Source organism: Cebus imitator, unplaced genomic scaffold, assembly GCF_001604975.1.
Source record: "Cebus imitator isolate Cc_AM_T3 unplaced genomic scaffold, Cebus_imitator-1.0 Scaffold295, whole genome shotgun sequence".
Taxonomy (NCBI): Eukaryota; Metazoa; Chordata; class Mammalia; order Primates; family Cebidae; genus Cebus; species Cebus imitator.
The window spans coordinates 15,069-42,572 of NW_016107610.1; the positions used below are offsets into that span (position 1 = coordinate 15,069).

At 46.8% G+C, this 27,504-nt stretch overlaps 2 protein-coding genes and 1 long non-coding RNA gene across 7 annotated transcripts in view; 1 reads left to right on the forward strand and 2 right to left on the reverse strand.

The window, feature by feature from the left end:
* Nucleotides 1-11,119, reverse strand: part of STARD5 (StAR related lipid transfer domain containing 5) — a 25,268-nt gene extending 14,149 nt beyond the window's left edge. Inside the window, exons 1-5 of one of the 2 annotated variants that reach the window (XM_017502239.2) lie at nucleotides 10,879-11,119; nucleotides 10,140-10,189; nucleotides 9,665-9,797; nucleotides 4,162-4,279; nucleotides 3,260-3,353 (exon numbers count right to left, since the gene is read on the reverse strand). In XM_017502239.2, the coding sequence (XP_017357728.1) occupies nucleotides 3,260-3,353; nucleotides 4,162-4,279; nucleotides 9,665-9,797; nucleotides 10,140-10,189; nucleotides 10,879-10,977 (494 nt within the window). In that variant the 5' untranslated portion in view covers nucleotides 10,978-11,119. Of the gene's footprint in view, nucleotides 1-3,259; nucleotides 3,354-4,161; nucleotides 4,280-9,664; nucleotides 9,798-10,077; nucleotides 10,190-10,878 lie in introns of those variants that run through there. The other variant, XM_037729126.1, reaches the window with a different exon arrangement.
* A 116-nt stretch (nucleotides 11,120-11,235) lies between these two features.
* On the forward strand, nucleotides 11,236-27,139 carry LOC108285218. Of its 4 annotated transcripts, none has more exons than XR_005196015.1 (4): nucleotides 11,236-11,454; nucleotides 15,994-16,190; nucleotides 18,334-18,561; nucleotides 25,636-27,139. It is a non-coding gene; the product is annotated as an uncharacterized LOC108285218 (long non-coding RNA). The 4 variants fall into 4 exon arrangements; XR_001817513.2 differs by having other exon boundaries at nucleotides 18,334-18,409; XR_001817512.2 differs by lacking the exon at nucleotides 25,636-27,139 and having other exon boundaries at nucleotides 18,229-19,734.
* The window catches only part of TMC3 (transmembrane channel like 3), a 39,762-nt gene continuing 28,304 nt past the window's right edge, over nucleotides 16,047-27,504 (reverse strand). The window contains exons 15-22 of the mRNA XM_017502240.2: nucleotides 26,813-26,880; nucleotides 25,464-25,592; nucleotides 22,835-22,945; nucleotides 22,118-22,243; nucleotides 21,300-21,378; nucleotides 19,895-19,937; nucleotides 18,364-18,619; nucleotides 16,047-16,911 (exon numbers count right to left, since the gene is read on the reverse strand). Coding sequence (XP_017357729.1) covers nucleotides 16,068-16,911; nucleotides 18,364-18,619; nucleotides 19,895-19,937; nucleotides 21,300-21,378; nucleotides 22,118-22,243; nucleotides 22,835-22,945; nucleotides 25,464-25,592; nucleotides 26,813-26,880 — 1,656 coding nt within the window. The 3' untranslated portion in view covers nucleotides 16,047-16,067. The remainder of the gene's footprint in view (nucleotides 16,912-18,363; nucleotides 18,620-19,894; nucleotides 19,938-21,299; nucleotides 21,379-22,117; nucleotides 22,244-22,834; nucleotides 22,946-25,463; nucleotides 25,593-26,812; nucleotides 26,881-27,504) is intronic.

Below are 27,504 nucleotides of genomic sequence, written 5' to 3' on the forward strand. Positions count from 1 at the left end.
AGAAGGACCAAGGCTGGAACAGGCTGGGGCCAGCAGATCCACAGGGGTGAGAGCGTGTGCTCCTCTGGGCTGTGGCTTTTCTCCTCTGCTCGTGCCCTGCTTCCCCAAAGAGGGTGAACTCCAGGGGACAGGGACTTCCTTCTACCTTACAGCCTCAGCATGCTCTGCACTCTACCCTCTCCCTCACCCACCAAACCCTGCCCATCCACCTTTGCTAGGGCCTTCTCTTCCTCCCTGCTCTCCCTCCAGCCCCTGTCACCTCTGAGCAGCATCCTCTTTGGAAACATGAACAGGTGAGTGAGAACTGAGACTCCGTGATCATGTTTCCCTCTGGGTGGGGACTGGGCTTTGTGGTGGGTGGACTATGTGAGAGGCTGCGTGGGATGGGACAAACTCTCTTCATCACAGTGGCTTTGGGGAGTGGTGGCTCTTGCACGTACACCATTATGTGACAACAACAGAAAGGGCAAAAGGGGGCACAGAGGAGCTGTAGGTCACTCAGTCTCCCTGCAGAAAACGCTGGGATGAAGGCATCCACTATGGTTGCTAGAAGGATTTAATGAAAGGAGGTGTGAAGTACACTTAGCATCCTTCTGTGCACAGAGCAAGTGCTCCATAAATGGCGGTCATGCTGCTTCGACCACAAATACAGGCTCCTCCACCTTGAGAGCACGTCTCCCCCGCCCACTGCAGACACTTGGAGCGTAGCCACCACTATCTCTGGCCTCAATACCACTACCACCACCTCACCACCCGATGAGTCCTCTTCCTTCCCTGCTCACAGCCTCTTCCATTCTAGATGTGTCACTGCAGTTAATACCAAAGTCAGAGGATGCCCTGCTCAGGCCTCCCCCGTGGCCTCCCCTTTTATTCAGAAGAAAGTGCTCAAAGGCCGAATGTCCCAGCCGCACCCCTCATTAACACATCACCTCCTTCTGTGCTGTTCCTTAAAGGCCCTGCTCTTGCCCCGGCTCCTGCTCCCACTTCTGGGACTTTGCATCTGCTCACCTCCCTGCCATGCTCACTCTACCAGCACGCCCAAGACTCCCTGCATTTGTGCTTTGCTCAAAAGTCTTATTAGGGAAACCCCCAGATGACCCACTCACACCTTTCCCTGGCACCTTTATCTGGCTTCGGTTTTCCCCCAGGCACTTAACATCTGATACTTAAGAGAGCATCCATGAGATAGAACTACTTAAATTTGTGTTTTGTCTGTCTCCTCCTGCTTCATTGGAATCTAAGCTCCAAGAGGGCAGACACTCTAGCTGTTGAGACATCAATATCCGGGTTAAGAGCCCAGATTCTGGAGCCAGATGGCCAGACTTAGACTGTGGCCACCTTATTTGCTGGCTAGGTGACCTTGGGTAAGTTACTAAACCTCTCTGTGCACCCACCATTCTTACCTTAAAAATAAGGATAACAATGCCTTAGGGTTGTTATAAAAAATAGTTAATTGATATAAAGTGCTTAGAATAGTGGCTGACACACAGTGGTGCTGTTTAAGTGTTTGCTGCTGCTGCTGTGATTACTGTCTGCTGAGTCCAGTGTGCAGAACAGGTCTATCTTCACAGAATAGGAGTGAATCGTCATTGTCACAGATTTCAGATCCACAGCCTCATGAGAATAGCTGCATGCAGCAGGCTCTGGAAGGGAAGCTTTACTAAGAACACACAATGTTTTTAATCAAGTGGACAGGAGTTGGAAGAGTCAACTCTTGAGTTAAAACCCTCACACTGGCAGGGTTTTGTGGGATCCCCAACCACCCTATCAGCAAAATCCATGCAATCAGGCCAGGCAGGGTGGCTCACACTTGTAATCACAGCAATATGGGAGGCCATGGCAGGGGGATCATTTGAGGTCAGGAGTTTGAGACCAGCCTGGCCAACATGGTGGAACCCTGGATCTACTAAAAATACCAAAAAATTTGCCAGGTATGGTGGCAGGTACCTGTAATCCCAGCTACTTGGGTGGCTGAGGCAGGAGAATTGCTTAAGCCTGGGAGGCAGAGGTTGCAGTGAGTCGAGATTACGCCACTGCACTCCAGCCTGGGTGACAGCAAAACTGTGTCTCAAAAAAAAAACAAAAACAAAAAACAAAAAACAGAATCCATGTGATACCTTTGCTACCTGGCATGAAGGATTCCACCCAAAAGAAGACAGCAATGGGATTCAGCCCCTAAGAAGAAAGGGCTCTGCCTCTTATTCTGAAAATTCCTCTCCGTCAGACCTGGCACCATTGAAAGGTGAATCTTAGCTTCTGACTAAGGAGGGAGAGGACAAGGGAATGAGCTCAGGGCAGGGATCCAGGGCACCTACCTATCGGGGAAACTGAAACTGAACGCACGTGTGTATATGCATGTGGTAGGGCACACTGTGCTATTTTCAAGCTCAAAATTTTGTTACGTCTAAGAAAAGACCTCACATGATATCTGAAAAGCCAGCTTAGCAAAGAGGGTAACATAACCGTGCTAGGTCTGGATTTGGTAAAATCCCATAGCACCAAGGTCCACCCTCCCGGGACAATGTGGTCGAGGCCCAGACCCCTTCCCTCCAGGCATCCATACGGAGAATGCAGGGAACACTGAGACACACCTGCGAGGCGCAATTTATTTTGCTGTCAACTTGCAGGATAAACTAGAAACCTTCAGGTAATTCATTACATGGAAAATTCCTGGTAAGAGCCTGACCATGACCTGTGGCAAAATGGGAACAGAGGGTGCCTGGGCTTGATTCTGAGGCTGATTACAGTGTGGTCTCAGCACTGCCCATTAGGCCTGAGCGCTGCCACATTTGTCACTGAAGAGAAATGATCGCTGTGTGAAATGTGGGGTGGGGACAGCTATCCTCAAAGCTGCTCCTGGCTGGCTGGGGGTGCTCAGGGAGGTCTCAGAGCACAGGTCCTGCCCTGCCAACCTCCTAGCCTTTGACTCCACACACATCACTTAACCTCCCCAAACCTCAATGTCCTCATTTGCTAAATGGACCATGACATTGACCTAAGCTGGAGGCTGCAGGGAAAATTTTCTGCATCAAAAATAATAACAGTAATGCCCCCCTCAATTCTTACCCGTGTACCAGGTACTTTCATGTATGATGTCACAGACGTGTGTGAAAGCATTTTGTATTGTCACAATCTAAAGAGCTGTAAGGCATTTTTCTTCTAATGAATCATGATCAAAGTGCTCCTTTACACAGAAGGTCCACAGGGAAGCCACAGTCAGATCCGAGCCATGTACCTCAATGCAGGAAATTAACCTTACCCTGGAAGAGGTTCACAGAAGCAACCACAAGGATGGTTAAATCCTCTCACAAAGCCTGGCTTCGGGGGGCATAACGGATGTTCCACATGGCTGGCTGGAAGACAGTGCAGACGGCGAGTTACAACTTCAGACGGGCCACCGCCCCTCGGGTGCCATAGAGCACAAAGAAGTGACTACCTGCAGCCCGGGAGTCCGTGAGGGACTCCTGCCTCTTGGCCCAAGTTCCCACTACTCCCACCCTACTGCCCTTTACACTCACGCACACAAATACACTTGCATGCGTGTACACAAATTCACACATGCACACACACTTGCACTCACGCATATTCATACACATTCATGCATAAACATGCACACAGCTTTCTCAAGTTTGCCAAGTGTCAGAGAAAAGAACATTCTAGAACACAAGGTCTGGCAGTGGGAGGAGGTAGGTGCCTCTCTCAGATCTCATCCAGGAGAGGCATGGATGCATCCACCAACTCTCCCACGTAGAAGAATTGGAGGAATAGTAGGGGCTGTGCAGAGGCAGGAGTTCTGCCCCTCGCTGGGTGTTAAGGGAGTGGACAGCACCAAAACCCTCAAGACGACACAGCCCTAGATTCTGCACAGGTTGTTTGCCGTCCAACAACCCACATGTCTACAGCACACACCATGAGCATCGCAGAAATAAAAAGGGGCACTGGCAAAACCGTGACTTAATAAAATTACTGGCATGTGGACTGTCTTGCCTCAGACCCCCATGGCCCTGAATCCTCCCAAACCCGACCAGGCGAGGTAGGGGACTCAGAGTGTGAATTTCTGGTGACTTCTGGTTGCTTGGCTTTCCTTGAGGAACTGAAGGGTGCAGAAGAGAAAACCCAGCATCACGGGAAGGTGTGGCAGCTCCTCTGGGCATCACTCACCATTGGAACTGATGGTCCCATCCTCATATCTCTTGATTAGCACCAAGTCCACAAAGTCTCTAGGAGAAATGAGCTTCATGGCAGCCGAGGGGGTGGAAGTTCTGCTTACGCACAGGGTCTGCCAAACCAGAGAAGCATGCAGCTGTGACTGCTGGCCTGACATTTTCTCCAACTCCCACCCCACCCCCTCAAGGGCTGGGAAAGGTATCAGGATTGACAGTAGGCACTGTCACTGTCAGTAGTACAGGCACTATAAATAACAGTAAGGAGCACGCAGCTGTGACTGCTGGCCAGACATCTCCCAACTCCCACCTCACCCCCTCAAGGTCTGGGAAAGGTACCAGGACTGTCCGTATTCCAGGCATTATAAACAGTTAAGATCCAGATCAAGTCTTCCCAGGAGCTGAGTGTCATGGAAATATACCCAGTTTACAAGACGAGAGCTGTGACACAGGCTGCCCACAGCTATCTAGCTGCAGACCAGTGCCATGCCGAGGTCATGTCTCACAAGTGACCATAAGAGGTGCCATTTATTGAGCACCTAGTAAGAGTCTGGCTGGACAAAGCTCTCAGTTGTCCCTTAACCTTTAGAAATAGCTATCATTAGGCTGGGCATGGTGGCTCACGCCTGTCTTCCTAGCACTTTAGGAGCCTGAGGTGGGTGGATCACCTGAGGTCAGGAGTTTGAGAGCAGTCTGGCCAACATGGCAAAACTGTCTCTACTAAAAACAAAAAAATTAGCTGGGCACGGTGGCGTGCACCTGTAACCGCAGCTGCCCAGGAGGCTGAGGCAGGAGAGTCACTGGAACCTGGGAAGCAGAGGGTGTAGTAAGCTGAGATCGTGCTATTGTACTCCAGCCTGGGCGAAAGAGCAAGACTCTGTCTCAAAAAAAAGAAAAAAAGAAAACAAAAGAAAATAGGTATCATTAATCCTTCCTACTGGTGAGGAAACAGACTTGGAGAGACTAAGGAACTTAGCACGAAGCTCATGGTGGAGATGGGATTTGAACAGGGCCAGGGCTAGGAAGAGGCAAGAGAGGCCACTCCTTTTCAGAGCTAACCCTGCACTTGCTCAGCCTCCTATGCTATGCCTGGAGCAACTGTTCAATTCACCACGGTCCCAACCCTGGGAGGGAATACCTTGAAACTCACTCAATCTCAGCATACCCCAGCAGTTCACACTCCCATTTTATAAACCAAGGATGCTGGGCTTTCTCCCATTCATCCCATCCTGCAGGAGAGTGGGGCCCAGGCTCTCTTGAGGTCACGATGGAAAAGTACAACCTAGGCCAGCAATGGCACTGTCCTGGGGGAGGTCTCAGGGTAGGTGAGAGGGATGGTAAAGATCTCCATCTCTTCGCCTTTCCCCTCAGGTATTAAGACTTGGGGCACCACGTGTTGCTGAGAAACCTTTCAGAAAGGACACTTTTGGCCTCAGGAAATTCATCTTCAAGTGAGCATGAGATCCCTGGGGGCCCTTGAGCACTTTTCAATGGGTGCAATGGGAATGGATTTCCAGATGACTCTACTGTATGTTTCCTTCATGTTTCCCCCAGTGACCTGCCTGGGAACAGGCTACACCTGAACGCAGGGCTCCTTTCCCACTTGAAGAAAAGCACAGCACAGCCCCATTCATCCAGAATCATCCTACCATGAATTGTCCCACCGCATAAAATCCTCCAGGGTGGCAAAGGGACAATGGGGAGTGCTGGCTGCAATATTTAATCAAGGCACTACACTCTGGTGTTAGAATTTCATGTTTTCCCCTTTCTTAAGCATATTCCAAAAGTTGGTGTCAGAAACAAGGCAATTTTGCCATTTCTATATTCTGATATTTTGTAACAGTAATGGTAGAAGTGATGAAAAATTTGAAAAAAAAAATTATACTGTTTCCACCTCTGATGACTGTCCCCAAATGCATCATTCCTGAGGTACAGTATCTGGAAACCAAGGTGAGAAGGACTTTGGAAACAAATTTTGAAGACAACAGTAGCACATGTCATAAACGCAACACACTCATGGCACGGCCCTGTGTCCTATCCATCCATCCATCTAGCTATCCATCATCTATCTATTTTATAATTAGGATATTTGGGAGTTGCCAAAATCATGCTGAGAAATGCCAATCTCTAAGGAAGAGCCCTTTCTCCACATTTTCATTGCTTCACTAAATGATAAAGGGCTATTACTTGGCAATTCTCCGCTTTTTTGTAAACCTGAGCTCACCAATAGCCTGTGCTTCCCCTCTACTTTGCAGCTGTCTATTGAAAAGTTCATCTTTTCATGGACTTATGAGTTAGCTAGAAAAATGAGCTCCCATTCATCTTATCCAAAGATGCAAAATGTTTTACTTTTCACATATCAGAATTTATAATATAATCATGTTATTTAAATGAATTACACTCATACCTCAATTCAGATTTTTTAAAAGATAATTAGTCTCATGATTACAGGAAATACATAATTTTAAAAATTTCCATCTCTATGCATATTTATGATGCAAGATGATGACTTCCAAGAACAAACATGTATTATATTAGGGTGAAATTCAGAGGGCTACATGGAACGGAAATTTGAGTTCCAGGAAAACAGTTATACACAATTTCTGACTATTTAAAAAATGTTGCTTATTTTAAAAATGGATAACAGTAAATAAAAATGTATATATTTAGATACATCTACAAAAATAGTTTCTTTGTTCAAAATTGAGATTTACTGCATGTCAAAAATGACACACTTTGCAACTTATGAAAATTTAGTTGTCAACCAAATGTTATTAATAAGTGTCAACTAGATGTCTGAGGATGATGTATAATTTCTCAAAAATCTGTCGAAGTATGTAAGCAAAAAGGGTGAAGACCCTCATACCAGAGAAAACTGGAGTCAGGCAAGTACATGGGGCTGCTACTGGTCCAGGCTTCAGGGAAGTGGGTGCCAGGGGCTAAGGGTCCTGGGTCGTCTAGTGCAGCAGCCCCACACAATGAACAGGCACGCTCCCCCAAAGACAAATCAGGGTGCCCAGAGAAGGAGGGAGAGCCTACCAGCTTCACCGACCCAATCCCACAGGCAAACTGATGAAAAGGGCAAGCTCAGCTGGCACTAAGTAGAATTTAGCACAGGCGAACACCCACTTCTCTGTGGTCCTGCCAACCCGGGGAACGGGAAGTGGCTGCAAAGTAACAATGATGAAACCATATCACTTGTCTTGTGGAGCCTCTGAGCAATCAGGTCACAAGGACCCAGAAATTAAGCTGGGGTGAAGGCAGAGGTGGCACCTCCAAGCATGGGAGTCTAGAGAGTTGGTCACCAGCTGGCTCTCAACTCCTGCTCTGGCACGTGTTACCTTGTGAGCCTGGGCACATCTGGTACAGCTCTTTACCTGCCAAACTGTTACCTTCCTTCAGGGTTTCAGTTGCAGGGCTCCAAACTTGGAACACAGTATAAGGACTCCGTAAATGACAGTGCTTATCATTTAATCATTACTATGATAGCTCAGGTATCATGTTACTTTCTAGTCTTTCATTCTCTTTCATGGCCCCCCAGCCACTGTGTCGAGACTAGTGTAAACATACTAAAAAAAGATGTAGGCAGTTGGCCCAGCAAGGTGGCTCACGCCTGTAATCCCAGCACTTTGGGAGGCCGAAGTGGGCAGATCACCTGTGAGGTCAGGAGTTCGAGACCAGCCTGGCCAGCATGGGGAAACCCTATCTCTACTAAAAATACAAAAAAAAAAAAAAAATTAGCACCTGTAGTCCCAGCTACTCAGGAGGCTGAGGCAGGAGAGTCTCTTGAACCCAGAAGGCAGAGGTTGCAGTGAGCCAAGATCACACACTGCACTCCAGCCTGGGCAACAAGAGTAAGACTCTGTCTCAAAAAAAAAAAAAAAAAAGTAGCCATTTTTAAGTTCAAGCAGAAAGTTCTGCATACAGTCTTGTTACTGCATTTTTAAGGGCATTAACCCATGTTTCCTCAACTTCAATCATTTGTGTATAATTATTTGCATACTACCTCCTTTTTTGTTACTCTCTCCAGTATCCCCCTATCCTGTTGTTCACTTAATACTGTTCTCTAAATGGGCTCACTTTTTTACAACTTATAGATAAGTTGGTTTTAACGTGAAGCTATTTACAGAAATGAAAAAAAGTGTATCACTTGCCGTAAATTAAAGGCAACTGCAAAATATCTACACGATGATTATTAGATTCTAATTTTGAGCCTGAGGCCAGCTGCCTATTTTATATAAACGAGATTAGCAAGTGTTAATCAGGTGACAAAGGATTATCAGCACCTGAGACTCTCCCCTTCAAATTATCAGAGATTAAAGAAGGACTGAAACACCGAAGTCTCCTCACTAAGTGATTCAATGTCAGCTTTGACCACTAAGGACCTAAACTCACCTTTGATGTCCCAGAGATATGTGACTCATTCTTCAGGAAACAGTGACATAAACTCCTGGGATAATCAACTGGGAATGAACCGAAATGTGAATTCTTGGTCAAGGGTAAGAACACCTGGCTCTTACAGATTCAGATTTGGGTTCGTCAGTTGCATGGGGTTTCACAACACAATCTCCGTGAACACCCCAGAGGGTGCTAGTCCACAGATGTCAAAATCAAGACACCATTCAAACTGAACAGGTCAGCAACTTTTCCCCAAGGTAACTTTCTCATTAGTTTTGGCTATGACTTTTTTTTCATACGAACTTCTGTAATCAACATGAGGTGGGGATCGTAAAGCTACAGAGACCACCACCAGGGCAGGCTCATTTAGATCCATACTGCCTAATACAGTAGCTGACAGCTCCACGTGGCTATTTAAATCTACATTTAGTCTAATTAAAATTAAACAAAACAATTCATGTCCTTAAACTAGCCACCTTCAAATGCTCTGTGGCCACCATCAGAAAGTTCTGGACAGGGCTAGTCCAGCTGACACACATTTTGCCAGCGAAGAAACTAATCCAGAAACTGCCACCTATAACAACCCCCAGCTGGCAAAGAACCCTGACTCCCCCACCGGGGCTCTCTCAATTCATTCTTATGTCACCATCAAGGGGCAGCATTTCAAACGAGAGCTGACAGGCTGAATCCAGGCACCACCTCAGTACCCTCAGAGCCCATGTGCACTTGACACATCTTCATTCACTGCTGCTGTCATCTCATTTTGGCTCTGTTTATGGCTTCTCTGCCTCCGAGTCATGAGGTTTCCCACCTACACCTGGGCTGAGGCAGGTCTCCAAAGCTGCAAGCAGTGGGCAGCCTGTGTTTGCAGCACATACCTCCTTGCCAAAAGGTATCATGGACCCCTTCCAGAAGAAATGGGAGGAGGTTATTGTATCATGGACCCTTCCAGAAGAAATGGGAGGAGGTTATTGTATCATGGACCCTTGCAGAAGAAATGGGAGGAGGTTATTGTATCATGCACCCTTCCAGAAGAAATGGGAGGTGGTTACCGTAGCAGGGCCCAGACGCTATCTAGAGATAACATGCTTGGAAAGACTTACATCAGTGATGCTTTCGATAATTTCAAAACCATTCACATTCTCATCCCACTTCACTCGCAGGCCCCCAACAGCCGGCTTCACACAGTCCCACACCTCCTCTGGTGTCCCAAATACAATGCCTTCTCCTCGGTACCTGGAGCACAAAAAGGAATTACACCCCAAAGCATCAATAAACTTGTTTATGTTGGGATAGCATGTAAGCACTAGAAGTCTGTCACTGCTCTTTAGGACAGGCTTGCAGGGAAGAGACTGAAACTTATTAGCCCCACCTCCCTTCTGGCCTTCAGAAATGGACATTAAATTTTCACAAGAATACGCTTTGCTGGAAGTGATTTCATTAGAAACAGTAAGACTTCTGGAGGACAATTGATCACAGGGTTGAAGGGTTGATTTGAATATTTTAGGAGGCAAACCCATAAAGATACCAGGAAGGCTGCGGCATCTCTGGTAAGCTTTGAACGAGGCATGCACTTACAGGTTCCCTGGAAACTCCACAGATGGCCTCCAGGAAACTGAAACTCCATTCTGTCAAAAGGCACAGAACCACAGAATTTTAGAGCTAGAAGGGCTCTGGTCACCTGGCTTAGTCCCCTGTTCTACAGAAGAGGGCTCAGAGGCCTCAAAAGATTCGACTCCAAGGCTGCGCAACCCACACGTGGAAAAGCTGTAACTAATCCTGGGCAAAGCTGACCCCACAGCAGAACGCAATGAAGAAAAAGATCTTAACTGGCTGATTTCAAGAGCCGTGGGTGGTTTTCAAATTCTCTTAAAAGCCACCATGCATTTTGTTTCCTTGAGCAACCCAGGGCTACTTGTTAAAAGTCAGAGGTGTCAAGTAAGCAAAACTACTCCCGTGCTCTGGCATGGACAAAGAGAGGGGCTCGTGCTGTAATGAACAAGGTAAAGGCTTTAGAGGCAGGTGTTCCGGGTTCCAGTCCTAAACACCATTCATCAGCCAGTTTTGACCTTGGGCAAGTCACTGAGTCAAAGGAATAGATACTTACCACCTGAGGTCACTGTGAGCCTAACAGGCCCAATCTTTTTTTGAAAAAAAAAAAAAAAAAAAAAGCATTCCCCATTGGAATCCCTTTCAGTCGGGTCCAGGGGATTGGGGTGCAGAAAACAACGGGGAGAAGAGGAGGTTGGGGGCTTCTGGGGACCCGGGCCCCACGAAGCAGTCTCCGCGACCCCTTCCCGCCCAGCTCCTCACTCACGCCTTCCCGGCAAATCTTCCAGCCTGCTGTGTCTCGCCTGTACTGGAGCATCTTCTCGGCCACAGCCTCGCTCATCTGGGCGGCCAGCGCCGGGTCCATGGCGCCGAAAGCTGCGTTTGGCTGCGGGGTCGCGGGTGTAAGAAGCGGCCGCGCTGGATCCGGGGAGCCTGGAAGCTCGCGCTCCGAGAGAGGTTATAGTCCCGCCTCCTGCCCCGCCCCCGCTCCCGAATTGGTCCAGGCCCTCAGACGGATCCCGCCACTCCCTGAGATTGGCAGGACCAGAGACTGCCGGGCCTGGCTCTCCGGTTTGCGTCAGCGTCTGGGCGGGTCTCGGACGCCGTGGGCGCGCCTGGGCGGGTCTCGGACGCCGTGGGCGCGCCTGGTAAGGTCCTGCCGTATCCGCCTGGTTCCTGCCCGCTGCGGGAGGGGCTCTGGAGCGCCGGGACTACGGCTGAGACCCGTCGGGCCGGGTCAGGTCGCGGACGAGGTCGACTGTTTGTTTAAGAAGCGGGGACTCTTGTCCTGAGTGCACCGAGTCTTTCAGCCTGCGGGACGGTGGTGCGATTTGCATTAGAGGTAATATGCTAGGCCTGGCGCTGGGCTCACGCCTAGTAATCCCAGCACTTTGGGAGGCCGAGGCGGGCGGATCACGAGGTCAAGAGATCGAGACCACCCTGGCCAACGTGGTGAAACCCCATATCTACTAAAAATACAAAAATTAGCTGGGCATGGTGGCACACACCTGTAGTCCCAGCTACTCGGGAGGCTGAGGCAGGAGAATTGCCTGAACCCGAGAGGCGGAGGTTGCAGTGAGCCGAGATCGCGCTACTAAGGAAGTTAGTCTTTTAGAGATGTGCAGAAAACTTTACTCTAAATTTCCTGACACTCATAAATTCTGAGACAAAAGGAGTGACTAAAGGAAGCATCCTGAGGTTGCTAAGATATTTACCGAGCTACTCTCCTCAAAAGGAATTCACTCTTTAATGGATACAACAGTCTGATCTCTGAGACTTAAGAAGAGCTTGTTATGTAGGTGTTGTTAGGAGAGATTTTAATAATGCTGTGGATCATGTCCTCAATAATAGTTTGACCAAAGGCAGAAATGTACACCCCCATGGACTGTTACTAAAATACAAAGCAATGTTGTGAAACCACAGCTATGCAAAGGCATTTTCACAGGTTTGTAGCTTTCTGTTACTGCAACTTAAGACAACAGCTAGAGTTCAGGGAAGGGAAAGGGATAACTGATTAGCATGTGGTGCTTTTGTCGGGAGCTTTATGAGCTCCTTTTCACAGCCATGGTTGTTGATGTCTGTAGAAAAATGAGCAAAGGTGTTGAATAGGCAATCGGTTCACAGAAGAGGAAATGCAAATGACCAGTTGACTTAGGGAGAGATGATAATCACAAATGCAAGTTAATTAAGCGGGTATAATTTTTTCATTAGATTGGCAAAAATGATATAGTGTGACGCTATAAGGCATTGGTGAGGCTATAAGGAAATAGCCCCCTCATAATCTGGAGGAAGTGTGCACAGACGTTTGGATTCGTGAGGATTAATAAAGGAGCTGTTAGTGAAAACGAACATGCTCATCTCTTATGAGCTATGGATTTCTCTTTTAGGAGGACCGATACTCACTTCTAAGTAAGCACTGGTACATGTGTGTGCCAAGAAGATACATGAAGACAGACATATAAAAGATGTTTAGTGCAACTTTATTTTCAGCAGCAAAGAAGTGGAAATGATTTCAATGTCCATCAGTTAAAAAAACGGATCAATATGTAGTTTATTCATATGATGAAATACTGTGCCACAGTTATAATGAATGAGTTTGATCTATATTTTTTTGCTAGAGCTAAAAAACATAAATATGTGCAATAATACGTGCAGTATGATAGTGTTTACTTAAGATGTGCTTACATATTGTTTATGGATGCTTGTACATATATACTTACACACAGAATACATAAAGCTATAAACAATCAATCAATGGATGTACTCCAAACTCTTGCTAGTGTGAAGGGAATGAGACTTTGTGTGGGGATTAGAGTGGGCTTTGACTGTATCTGATATTTTCTGTTAATAATAACAAAATGACTAAATGGAAATAAAATTTCAATCTTGACTGTTGTTGACCCTCACAGTAGGAATATTGACGCTTGTCACAGTAGTAGACTTTGCACTGCTCTATGTCTTTTAAACTTGTTTAAATTCAAGACCTAACCCAACAGTAAGTGCTAGAGTGCATGTGAGCTGTGTTGTGCATTGGAAAGTGATACTCATGCTTTCAACCCTGCGTGTATTTGGCAACTCTCAAATTTTCTTAGGAATGTCTCAGGACCTGCTTGTCCTCAGTCCTAAAGAAGCACCTCCCCACTCCCACCCAGACAGTGGTGCTCCCACAGGTGTCTGAAGGAAAGGTCAGGCTTTTCCAAAATATGTTTTAATGTCCCAAGGAGCTTGAGGCCACAGTCCCAGACCAAGCACCTGGAAGAGAGGACCATCATCATGAACCTCCCATGAGCACCTCTATCCCAAAAACACATTTCCATGGCCTTGTGGAACACTGAATCTTGAGCAGACTGCAACCTCTTGGATTTGTCATGACAAAATATTTGAAAATATGCCCATTCCTTTTCCTAAATTTCAGGAGAGGTGTTAATCTGTGTGTACTTTTAAAATGGTGGTATTTATACTGGACTTTCTGTTTAGAATTGGTAATAAATCTTGGAATATAACCCTGTGACCAAGCCAGTTGTGATTCATTAGGACAGTTCATTCCTTTATTTGTTCACCCATTCACATTCAACAGATGTTTATTATCTATGGTCGGCCTCCAAGACTGCTGCTCCCTGGTGTACATGCCCTATATAATCTTCCCTTTAGTATGCTGGGACTCGTGTATATGATGAGATTTTACTCCCAGAGACAGTAAAAGTGAAGTGATTTTGAAGATGTAATTAAGATCTCCGCTCAGTTAGAGTGAATCAAAAGAGAGTATTGGGGTGGGCCTGGCCTAATCAGGTGGACCCTTTTAAAAAGTGGGTTCAGGCCTTCTCTGGAAGGAAAGAGATTCAAAGCTGAACACTCTCTTTCTGGCTTTGAAGATGCAAACAGCCATGTTGTGGAGAAGGCCTTGTGGCAGGGAAATGCAGGAAGCCTCTAGGAGTGGAGGGCTTTGGTCCTAGGACCTCAAAGAAATGAATTCTGCCAACAATAATGGGATGCCAGCTTTGGTGGACACCTGGATGATAGCCTGGTGAAACTCGGAGCTCAGGACCTACCTAATCTGGGCCTGGACTCCTGATCCATGGAAACTGATGCTAAGTCTGCATTCTTTTAAGCCTACTAAATTTGTTATGCGGTAATAGAAAACGAATACAATACCTAAGCGTCAGTTACTGAGGATGCAGAATGAATACACCACCATTCTTGCTCCAGATACACAATCTGGTGCAGGAGACAAATATTTAAAAGACACAATTACAATTTAGAGTGAAAAGAGTTATGGAAGTTTGAATCAGGGTGTGCTCCTGATTAACCATGGTGGATTGAACACACTGCTACCCAAACCCTGCAGAATGCCCATAGAAGGATCCAAGGGCATCAGCCCATAAAGGTGAAGATACTGTGAAGGTGGCAGGGGCCACGGGAGAGACAGCACTGTTCTTCCCTCTGGGCTTATTGGCTGGATGGTGTAAATCTGGCATTTTCTGTGACTGAATTCCTTCTCCACTGACTACAAGGAGGAAGTCTGTTGGCCGTAGGAGAAAATGAGGTCAACAAACATAGAAATAGAGCAGAGAGGTGAAAACAGATTCCTGAGGGTGCTCTAATGCCCTGGCTCCAGCTGGGCCTAAGGCTGGCTTGATTCTCATTTTTCCCAGTTAAGCAAACCAGTAAACCTTACGGATAAATCATGCATTACTTCCAATCTCAGTGTCCTGACTCATTAATACAGACATACTGCCCAGTAAGTAGAGTAAAATCAGTTCTCCATAAATGTAGTTACTCTTGTCTTTACTAAACTGATTATTCCTACAAACTAAGCATTGTAATATCGTTAAGGGTGGCATCTAATTTGGGGTGCTTATTAGAGAAGATGACTTTTGTCTGTTGAAGGAGAACAGTTCACGCATCTCATTCAGATAGCTCAGGTGAGGCTTCAGGAGGCAGAATGAGATATCTGGCTTGCCTATGATTTGTGGTCAACCCAAAAGAAGGCAAAGCACTGAGTTTCATTGAAATGATGGCCTGATGTGCTTCTGGATGCAAAGAGCCCCACGGAAACAATCTGCTCATGTGTGGAGGTGTTACTATGGGTAGCCAGTTAGACGTGAGCAGACAACCCCCAGGAATGTCAGGCGACCATCAGGTGACGGTCAGGTGGCTGTTAATTGTCTCTCTAAAATAATAATTGGTCACAGCTGGCACCAGAGAACGACCGTCTCCCAATAGATAGAAAAAACCTGAAACTGGTAATCAGCAGCTTCCTGGTAAGATCTCAGGAGTTGAGCTAGTGGGTTCAAGCACGCGCACTAAAAGACAATATGGCGCCTTCCACTGGTAAGGGAAGAACCTCGAGTGAGCATGTGCACAACGCCACTAAGCACACTGCGCATGCTCCCCTCCCAAGCGCTAGCAGGCCACTACTGCGCATGCGGACAGCCCAGCCCAAGGGAAGAATCAGGGGAGACGTAACACAAGACCCCGGAAGCAAAGCCAGCGTGTAATACCCCAAGTCAAAGGTCAAACAGTGCACTCCATCTTTCAAGTCGCCCGCTTGGCCCTCTCCCAAGTGTACGTTCTTTCATTCCTGCTCTGAAGCTTTTCAGTAAACTTGCATGCCTGCCCCAAAACGTGCCTCAGTCTCCCCTGTCTTTCCTCTGTCTTGTGCTCTTCTGCCAACTTCTTTCTTCTGAGGAGGCGAGGACTGAGGTAGCTGCAGACCATGATGATTCGCTGCTGGTAACACACTTTGGTGCCGCCTAACTCGGATAGATTGGGCTAATGGTAGCCGTGGACTAGGTGGCTGCAGCCGTCAGCCTCAGGACCTCAGCCAGCAGCTGCGGCCGTGCCCCTCGGGTCTCTAACACGTGTTCACCTCTTTTTCCAGCAAGGGAGATGCCATGTGCTGGCCCAGCACTCCCACAGGGGCCTGACCTCTGCGAAGCGGACCCTGGAGGCAGCTTAGACGTTTGAACAAATCAAGTCGTCCAGATCCACGGTCAGCTCCTGCCTCGACGTGGCCTTCCTCCTGCCGGGCTGGCCCCCCGACCTCGGGAACCTGCGCTGGCTGTGGGTGACCTGCAGGTACTGGTCAGCGCCGCTGTTCTGCTGGTCACTGCTGGATGCCGCCGACACGGAGTCAGATTCCGTGAGGGATGGCTCGAACCTGAGCTTCCCTCTGGGCTTCAGAGGGGGGTGTGGGTATTGGAAATTCCGCCAGCGTGGCTTTTTGGGCACATAGGTCGGCCTGTCAAGGTGACCCTCAAAATCGTCTTTCCACGGCTTGTAGTGCACCCTCCCCTGGTGCTCGGGAGCCAGGGTCTGACTTTCGGACCTCTCCCCAATATAAAAATGAGGAGCCCCACGGAGGTCCGTCAGGGAGCATGGAGGAAGAGACCGTTTGATCCAGTCCCTCCTCGGCGTCTCCTCCTCCTCTTCACTCAGCTGTGGGGAGCGAGGCTGGCGGGGAACCCGGGATGCATATTGTCGCACATTCCTGGGGTACAGCTCCAGAATGTCACCTGAAGCATCTATCTTGAAATGTCTTTCTGGCCAGACATGTGGATGTTTTCTTTTGTGAGAGTCACGTTCATTAATGACATAGTATCTGAGGGCGTGGGGCCTGGGACCCTGTGCCACCAAAGTTGAGGCTCCTGGTCCACGGTGAGGAGGTTTGATTTGCTGAAAGTCTTTTCGGAAGAGAGGTTCTGAGTGCACATCTTCGATGTGCTTTGTAAACGTCGTGGGTGTGCGCGATCTGTTCTTGTGAAGATCGCTGGTGCTCGAACACAGACCATGCGGATACCTGTAACACAGAGGCCGCTAAGTGCTGTGGTCTTGGTGGTCTCAGAGCCCCACACCTGACCACTGTGAGCTGTGAGTGGTTCCCTGAGCATTTTCACTGAGTCTGGTTCCAAATGATTAATGGGTATTCTGTGGATTGTGTGCACAGAGCCTTTTGGGGGACTGGGCTAACCAGTGTGCTTTACCGCTGGAATTTTCAGCACCCTAAATCAGTGATGTGCATCATGAGTCTCCATGGAAAGTGCAGAGTGAGGGGTGCTGTGTTAGTGCATTTCATCATGGAGTCTTCTTTGTGTCAAGAGGCCCAGAGTGGGACTAGTGTCGGTGAAGCACATGTTAGGAACATAGTTTCTCGTCCTCTCTGCTAAACAGCTGTCTGGCTTCTCGAGCACTTCTCTGAGTTTCCACTGGTGGGTAGAGGGGAGTTACACATATTAAACAGTTGTTCCCTGGCCAGGTGCAGTGGCTTAAGCTTGTAATCCCAGCATTTTGGGAGGCCAAGTCAGGTGGATCACCTGAGGTCAGGAGTTTAAGACCAGCCTGGCCAACATGGTGAAAGCCTGTGTCTACTAAAAATACAGCGGGTGCTTGTAATCCCAGCTACTTGGGAGGCTGAGGCAGGAGAATTGCCTGAACCCAGGAGGCAGAGGTTGCAGTGAGCCGAGATCGTGCCATTGCACTCCAGCCTGGGCAACAAGAGAAAATTCCGTCTCAAAAAAAAAAAAAAAAAAAGAAAAGTTCTTCCTGATAAAGACTTGAATCTGTATGGTGGCTCTGGTTTGACCCCCCCAGCGGCCTCCCAAGGAGTGTTTGGATCCTCCCTCCCTGTCAAGACCCCACAGAGACATGCAGACAACTCCTCATATAACAAGACTTCAAGTTCTTTGCTAACTTAGTCATTAGCTTAAAAACATGAGAGCCCCTGTATTTTACCTATATTGCTTTCACTGTACTACATTCAGATCAAATATAATTTTCCATATGAGTTTGGGCCAGTACAGGTCTATCCCCTTCATCTTTCCAGGGGTCCTACCTCCTTTAAAGTAAGCAGGGATCTACTGCTTTCTTTGACCCCATGTAATGCATAAATGGTCATGCCAATAACTTGACCAGACTACAGCTAAAATATGCAAGATATTGCCAATAACGTGGCCAGTGTGGAACTAAAAAATAAATAGTTATTTTCTTAGGCTAGAAAAATGTTTATCCTAGGTTGGCTGGAAGGTTTGCTTACAGGTTAAATGGCAGATAGCCCAGGAGGAAGAATTTGTCTTGTTAGACAAACTGACACCCCCACCCCACCTCCATTTCTTCTCAGTACCAGCTGTCACAGTCTCCTGACCCCATGCCTTTTGGAAGAATTAGAATTTAATGGTGTTGGCCTTCTGAAGCTGTTGAGGCCTTCACATCTCTCATATTCAAGGGTTTCTTCTGTGTTGCAGTGGAGCCTCACCTGTTAGTTTCATGCTCTAGCCTGGGGTTGGAGAACCCAGGGAGAGGTGAGCTGGAAGCCCTGTTCCCTGACCTGGGGCTCTGGGGCATGGACTGCGCAACTGTCTCTATCCTGCCACTCTTGCTGCTTCCTGAGTCGAAATGGACCATGTTGCCATTATTTTGGGGTGTGCCCGAGTGCGCTGAGGACAGTTGGCTGGTAAGATCACTGTCGTTTGGAAGCTTCTTGGTGCTTTCTTCCTGAGTCTGGATCCGGGCTGCAGGGAGAGAGAGGACTTGTGAGAAGTCAGGTGGGTTGAGTTGCAAGAGTTTTATGATTTCCAAGAGTTGGTCTGCAAACGATTGAGTGCATGTACAAGTACACCTCACCAGTGGGCAACAAATATTCTGTAATTCAAATGATTTCATCCCTGAAAGTTGGAGCTGGGTGTGTAGGAGGAATCAAGTGAACACATGTCTTTACAGTGCTCCATCTGATTTCCCATGAGGCAAAGCAAGTACTTAGCAGCTTTGGGCCTCCAGTTCCTTATCTATTCAATGAGGATAATAAAGCTTACACACAATTATGATTCTTTGGAAATGGTTCACATGCATTTTGAAAAAAGATGTGGTCTTGAGCTGGAAAATGAACATTGGGCAATGCTATTGTTATTCTGAGACAGTCTATGCAGATTCTGGCTTTTGAAGGTGACCTGAACTAAGTTTAATTATGCTTAATTGGCAAATAAGCGATGACAATTACAGAGGCGCTTTATGGCATGAGCCACAACTACTTTCGGTAATAATTATCAATTATAGGCCCTCTCTGAAAAGCTGGTGGAGCAAGCAAGCATAATCCTTAGGCCTTAGGGCTCTTGCTCAGGCATTTTTCTGGAGAGGAATCAGTCCATTCCAATTAGTGAAGTGTTACAACAGCTGTGAGAGCTGGCCCCTAGAGCCCTTTTGGGTCCCATTCTCATTTCTGTAGGCTGTGCCGTTTTAATGGTGCCCAGTGAGCCTTCTGGCTCACAGCACTCTGTTAATGCTCCCGAGAAACAGATCCATCTCCTTTGAGCTCCCCTTGCCACTTTCTTCCCTTTGAGCCATCCCAGACTTCCACACTGCATGCTTCCATTCTCCCTGCTTCGCAGGGACAGGACAGAACCTAAGGAGGCCAGACCTCAGGGAAGGGACCTGGGAGGGAACATTGCAAGCAAGAGATGGGCCACAGAGAAGAAGTACACAAAAGTGAACGAGGCAAAGAGATTCTTTGGGCTTCCATCCACATGAATGTTCTGCTTTTCCTCTCCTACTTCAACACTTCCTTCTAATTTTACACATGTTTTGGAATTATTAATGGGCCTGCATATGATATAAAAATTGAAGATTTAAAGCAACATTTATATCCCTAGATTTTATTTTATTTTATTGCTTAAACCACAGGTTATCAGGAATTTTTATTGGTAGTGTGCCGCAAACTATCTTAAATGACTATATTTTTAAATGCCCACTAACTGAAACATCAGATCTCTGCATTTTAAAAAAATACTTACCTTCTACCATCTGGGCAACCTTTTTCTTATCCTCTGATCTTGCCTAAAATGCAAATGACATGCATGTTTGTTTTGGATTTAGCAGGAAGCAGTAACAAATATTCCTGGGGAAAAAAAGATTTACATGCCCTAGGTCTTTTTTTAAGACAGAGTCTCGCTCTGTCACCCAGGCTGGAGTGCAGTGGCGTGATCACAGCTCACCATAACCTCTGCCTCCTGGGTTCAAGCAATTCTCCTGACTCAGCCTCCTGAGTAGCTGGGACCACAGGTGTACACCACTACGCCCAGCTAATGTTTTTATATGCCCTAGCTCTTACTTTGGGCCATGACTGGACTACTATTGCTCCTATGGACAGTGTGCTCTGGGCTTGGGCCTGTTATTTGAAGGAATAAATGTAAATACCTAAAAGCTGAAGTTTTGTGCCTAGCCAGTTTTATTTAGGGACAGCTAATAGACCATGTTTAGATTCTGCCTATAATAGTTTGTCTGAATCACAAAGAAAAAAATATAGATCAACAACACTGGAGATGTGTTTTTCCACCAAAATGGCCATTGTAACTCCAAATGAATTTTGAATTAGAAGCTAATTTGTGTTTCTTTGCATGAATTGATATTCATGGGAGGTTTTTTTTTTTTTTTAAACTGATAGAAGTGGAAGGAGTTTTTTTTGCAGGGGTGAGGTCAGTGAGGCATCTAGGGTGCCAAATTTAAGGAGGCACTTATTTTCAGGGTTGAGAAAGGACAGGGTCAGCATGATGCTAACAGAGCCTCCTTAAATGTGGTGCTTTGGGAGCCTCACTGTTCTCATCCCAGTCCTGGGACCCTTCCTGGGGGTCTGGAGGACTCAGGGCACTAAGGGAGCACCGGGGGTATGTGGAGGAGAGAAATTACGGAAGTGTTGGGAGTGTATGTCTCCCTCGGACTGCTCTGGGAGATAGGGTTTGAGCCCCACGGAGAGAGAAGGTAGTGACAGCCATATCTAAAGGATATGAAAGGGCTGAGGCTTTAGGGACAAACAGTGCTGCTGGACTTAGATGCCCAAGTCGACAAGGATTGGGAAGGGACTCTTTCTCTCCCTTGGCAGTTTGCCAGAACTCACAGAAGCGGCAGCACACTGAGGGCTTGGTGTGGTCATGGGAGGGACACTGAAGGGCTTGAGGCAGCAGCAAAGCCCCTTGAGGAGGAGGAAAAACAGAAGCAGGCTTCTTCCTAGCAATGGTGTTTCATCCTTGGGTATTCTTAGAAATAACCCTTAGGCATGTGGGGATTGGTGGCCTTGCACCAGGGGGTGGCCAAGAGTCATAGAACCTTGAAGATGTGACCTCACTTGTATCCCCATGCTGGCGAGATCTCAGTCACGTGGTTGACACACATTCAGAATAGCAAAGGTCGTGGAATACTTGCGTTTTGGATCTGCATTTTGAGCTGGTGGTTGCTGAGCTTTAGAGAACGTGCGATGCTCTGGAGATAGTAGATGAGCATGCTAGGACAAAACAACACAGGAGAGTGAGTGGACTGCAACTCGCCTTTCCACCTTTCAGACCACATTCCCTGCAGGGAGTTGGCAGGAATAAGAGGCTCCCAGGCCAGAGGCGGGTTACCCATTGACCCTCCACTAAGGATAAAATACATCAGCAAATTCTCAAGCCGCTGAGCCCTGGGAAGGGGCTGCTTTTGTTTTCTTTTCCTGGCTTTCCACAGCACCCTCATTGACCTGGAATTCTGCACTGGTGAGAGCAGTAAGGAAGACCTGAAAATGGGGGAGAAATTTTGCCATCTATCAAGCTATGAGTACAGGATCCACCCACTTTTACTTTTTTTCCTTTAAGCCAAAACAAGCCAAAGATACTTAGCTGAGTTGTGAAACTCCTTTCCAGGATTATTTAAGTTTCTGGAGAATGAGATGATGATAATAATGGCATTCAGCCCCATTCTAGTGATCACAGTCATTGACTGAATGCTGTTGATGGATCCATAACCACCTGGATGGTGATGGAGTACTCCCTCCTCGCCCCTTGCTGAGACCCAGTGGCTGTGTCTCCACGGCACAGTGCCTCGTGTGACTCTGGTGTGTGACTCAGAGTCTCTGTTTGATCATCAGGCTCTAAGCCTAAGTGATTTTTGAACGAACTATTACATTTTATAAAATTATTGGAAAGCAGTGTTCCCTTGTTGGCCAAACACCCAGAAGTCCCTCCAAGGCTGGCAGGTGTGGTACTCACAAAAGCAGGAGTACCGCGGGCAGGATGACCACGGGGCTACTGATGTGCCCCATCACGGAGCCAAACCATGCTGGAAAGTCCTTCTCAATCGTTTCTGACACAATGTCATAAATTTTCTCTTGTCCACTGTGAGAAAGAAAAACATAACTCCAGATTTTATTGCTCTTGGCAGAAAGACGCTGCAAGACATCAAAAAATGGCTGGATGCCTAGAGGCCACTTCATAACATTCCTCAAATGATTTCATAGCCAATTAATATGGAGGATGGAAGATGGGGTCATTCATCCCATTGCATGTGAGTGTATGTTGTAATAGTGTGCACTAAGATAGACTAAATGTTACATACATGTTGTGTCAACGCTGACTTGAATGCTAGATGAAGATACTAGAGGGTTTTGCTGGGAAACAGCTGGATAATATAGAAAAAAAGTGCTGTGCACTGTGTTTTAATAAAAGCTTTTCTGTTTTGACCAGATAGAATGCCTCTTCTCACTTTAAAAGGGTTGTATTTTTTAACATGAGCACAGAGATGGTTATACTAAGGGCAGCCTGGTGTTAAGGAAAGAACACTGGTCTTGAATTTAAAACATGCAGGTTTGCAATCTTTCCATCCTGTTTACCTGCTCTGCGAGCCGGGAGGAGAATTCAGTTCAATACAATTTATTTCCCTACAGCATTCAGTCGCTCTGGGCAGAGCCAGGAAAGAAAATAATTTACCTGAATGGCCCACAGTTTAGAGATGGCTTGTATCGGACAATAGCAAAAATGGTTGGCAGCATGCACAGAAACAGCATAAACAGGAGCATTGCCAAGTAGAAATTGTTGGATCTGCAGATAAATCGAATGCCATGTGTTAAGTTCACTCCATAGCCAGCTGCCAGGGTTGTATATGCCCAAAGAGCTGCCACAGAAATGGTTGCCCTGACTCTTTGCAAACTAAAAAATCCTCCTCTCAGGGCTACCTACCAATGAATCTGTCGTACGGTCACAGGCAGCCTAGGAACCTAGAAATCAGTGTTCAGAGGAACTTCAGAGATCTCCCGCCCAACCAGTTTGTCTGATAAACATTTGCTGAGCACCTGTTTAGCTCAAACCATGAAAGTGGTGAACTCACTCTGGCACCCAGGAGTTCCACCCAGTAAACTCAATTTATGGAAAAACCTTAAAAGCATTGCTCACCCATCCGGGTCCTTACCTAATGGTTCCCTCTCCTGTTCCCAGCCTTGAACTTGTCTCTTATGTCTCAGGATGGTTTGGCTCTTTTGTTTATGATTCCTGATTCTCTCACTTGGGTGTGATTTGCACTCAGCCTCTTTTTTTTTTTTTTGAGACGGAGTTTCACTCTCGTTACCCAGGCTGGAGTGCAATGGCGCGATCTCGGCTCACCGCAACCTCCACCTCCTGGGTTCAGGCAATTCTCCTGCCTCAGCCTCCTGAGTAGCTGCCACCATGCCCAGCTAATGTTTTGTATTTTTAGTAGAGACGGGGTTTCACCNCAACCTCCACCTCCTGGGTTCAGGCAATTCTCCTGCCTCAGCCTCCTGAGTAGCTGCCACCATGCCCAGCTAATGTTTTGTATTTTTAGTAGAGACGGGGTTTCACCATGTTGACCAGTATGGTCTCGATCTCTTGACCTCGTGATCCACCCACCTTGGCCTCCCAAAGTGCTGGGATTACAGGCTTGAGCCACCGCGCCTGGCAGCACTCAGCCTCTTACCTGCTCTGCACGTGTCTGCACAGGCTATGTGTGCTGCCTGATTAAGCCCTGGTCCCTGTCCCTGAGCCCTAAGCGGTGTCAGGGAGCTTGGCTGTCCAGGGCTCCTCTGAGGGGGGCTTAAACCTGTTTGGTGTGCAAGGCCCTGTACACAGTTCAGAAAAGAGAATGAGGGGTCAATTAGTGTCGTTACTTTCAACTAGTACTCTCTGTTGGTCTCTCTCTCTCTCTCTCTCTCTCTCTGCTGTCTCTCTCTCTCTCATAAAAAAGACTTCACTAGAAAAGAATAGAAAATTTCAGAGAGCACAGAATGTAGTAAGAAAGTGAGTGATTAGTTGTGAAACCTCTTTCTCTATCCACAGACACACATGCACACATATAATATATATACATACACATAAATACAACATATATAAATATATCAAAACATGTATCTCTGAATGTATGCATATATGTGTACTAGTTACCAGCTAAAATGTGAATGCAGGCTGGGAGCGGTGGCTCACACCTGTAATCCCAGCCCTTTGGGAGGCTGAGGAGGGCAGATCGCAAGGTCAGGAGATTGAGACCATCCTGGCCAACATGGTGAAACCCCATCTCTACTAAAAATATAAAAATTAGCTGGGTGTGGTGGCAAATGCCTGTAATCCCAACTACTCAGGAGGCTGAGGCAGGAGAATCGCTTGAACCATGGAGTCAGAGGTTGCAGTGAGCCGAGATTATACCACTGCCCTCCAGCCTGGCGACAGAGTGAGACTCTATCTAAAAAATGAAAAGTGAATGCATTGTCAAGTACGTCATCAGCAAAAAGTTTGAAAGCCACTGATTTGGACACATGTAACCATTTATGTCAATGTAAAATAACTGAATCAGCAAAGTATTTAGAGTGTGTAATGAATTCACCAAATGGCTAAAATTAAAACAGATAAAAGAATAAGTGTTGGGAAATAATGCCACCAGACATGTAAACTGGGGTGATCATTTTAGAAAACTTTTTGGCACTATTTCGTAAGGGTGAACATACGCATGCCCTGTGAAGGATGTTCAAGGCAGCATTACTCATGAGGCTAACAGCTGGAAGCAGCTTAGATGCCCGTCAATAGTAGCCAGGATAAAGACATTGATCTGTATTTCCTCAGTAAGGTGAATCTCACAAACACAGTGTCGAGTGGAAGCAGCTGGGCACAAAAGAACACATACCATGTGTGATTATGTTTATACCAAGTACAAGCCAGGCAAGCCTAATGATGCCATTAGAGGTTGGCAGAGATTGGAATCCCATGCAAGTGGGCGTGCTCTGGGTACCACTTGTGTTTTGTTTTTTGATGTGACTTCCTTGTGTTCAGTTTGTGAAAACTCATCAAGCTAAACATTTATGATTTGTGCACTTTTTCTAAAAGGATTATTAAGCTTCAGCAACAAGTTTTTTAAAAACTGTGTCATGAATTCAAGAGGAGTAATGATTCATTGAAAGAGTAAGGCATTGGAAATGGCTCTTGGAGGAGATAAAATTGGAGGACAGGCAGGATTTTGACAGGAAGAGAGTTGGGGGAACCCCTTGGTGGAGGACCCCGGGTAAGGCAGGCGTGGATGAGATAGTTATCTGCATGATCAGATCTTATTCTTACCCACCTGGAGGCTCGAAATACTTGCTGGTGGGGCACATTGCAGGTCAGCACAGCCCAGCTCCTCAGGTACATGAGCCCAATGAGTTTGAGAACGTTGAATGCTGGGAGACATGGGGAGAAGAAGGCCCCCATCCTGGAACCATGAGGAAGGTCAGTGTGCATCTGTTCTCTCCCAGCCTATCTTCCAGGACTGTGGAAGCGTCATGCAGGAACCTGGTTCTGAGACTGGGGTTTACACCCTATGCTTAAAGAATTGGAAATGCCCCTAAAGTCCCGAGACCACAACCCCTCCACCTTCTAAAGATAAAACAAGTCACTCAACGTGACTTGAAGGATATTGATCCCATTTTAAAATATTCTCTTTGCAAAGGACAACTAAGCATTTGTCTCTCTTTTAACACTTTAGCAAAGGAAAATCCTCCTTTGGGAAGGAGACAAATAATGGATGACTACTGTTTGGAGCTAGCTCCTGGTTTTTCTTGCCGATGATGAGGACTGTATTAATAAATTACTGACTTTCATGTTTAATCAACATATATTGAGCACCGACTTTTGCTGGTTAGGGCACTGAGCACCCTCACACATTTCAGTTTGTTCACTCTTCTGCAATAGCGAAAGGAGAGGTAAATATCCAGTTGATAGACAAGAAGGGCTGATCTGGGGAAATCAATGACATGATGCTTGTATTTTAACAAATCACGCTATTTCTGGTCCAACAGGTGAAACCAGAGATAGCGGTGTCATTTAAGGAGCTCTCTGTTGCAGCCCACAGACACACACCTATGTGTGGGTGGGATGGGAGGACCCCTCCAGCTCCTCAGTGTCTCCGGGTACCGAATTGCCATGGCCTGGGAGGTGCCATGGGTAACCAGACTTCCCAGCTTCCTACCTCCCCAGGCAGGGGTCTGCAGTCTAGGGGATGGCTGTGCTCGTGGGCCCTGTGTCTAAGTGAAAATTAGGAGGACCATGGAGGGAGGGTGGCGAGCAAGGGCAGATTGGCCAAGGTCCCCAGCAGCCACTCCTGAAGTCCTTACTAAGGAGAAGCAGCCTCTCCTCTCAGCCTTCCCCCAGTCCTCCTTACAAGTGTATTCTGCTGGCTTCTATGCAGATGTTTTTTTGGCTATGACCAATAGTAACTTAAACATGGACTATTTTCTTTTTAATTTCTTCCTGTAAAATTCTTAGAAAACCACTAATACATTTAATATACATGTGAAATAGTTCTCTTGGAAACACCCTTTCTTAATGCTTATAACTGTGTTTATTATGGTCGTGTCCCATCCAGTCTAAGTAAATTAAAATCGTAGCCCAGATGAGATATAAGGAAAGGCAAGAAGAAACTTTGATACCTACCAAATCATTCCTTGGTTGTAGACTAAATGTAACACATTCTCAGCTATTTTGAATTCTCCATATTCAGGCTACAAGAGAAAATAAACTGTACATTAAACAAGTTCCAAAGTTCTTTGCATGAACCAATTCATTACAGTCACATAGATAGACTTCTTGGCTCTTATGAGCACTTAGAGATCAGTGCTTGTGGGGCCATCCCAGCAAATGGTAAATGTTAAGAAGCAGGTGAGGCTGGGTGTGGTAGTTTATGCCTGTAATCCCAGCACTCTGGGGGGTGGTGAGGCAGGAGGAACACTAGAAGTCAGGAGTTTGAGGCCAGCCTGGGCAACATAGTGAGACCCCCCTCTCTACAAAAAAAATTTTAAAACTAGCTGGGTGTGGTGGCATGTGCCTATAGTCCCAGCTACTCGAGAGGCCAAGGCAGGAGGATTGCTTGAGCCCAGGAGTTTTGAGGCTGCAGTGAGCCAAGGTCATACCACTGCACTCCAGCCTGGGTAGCAGAGCAAGACCCTGTCTCTAAAAAAAAAAAAAAAAAAAAAGAACAAGGAAGTAGAAGCTTAGCTTTCTGTACCCGTCTCCCCTTCCCACATGTATTCTCGCCCCAAGTGTCCCCCTCAGCTATGCTGGACTGTTTCCCAGCCTCAGCATGAGAAAGGATGGATTTGGCCATATAAACTTTCCCAACAGACACA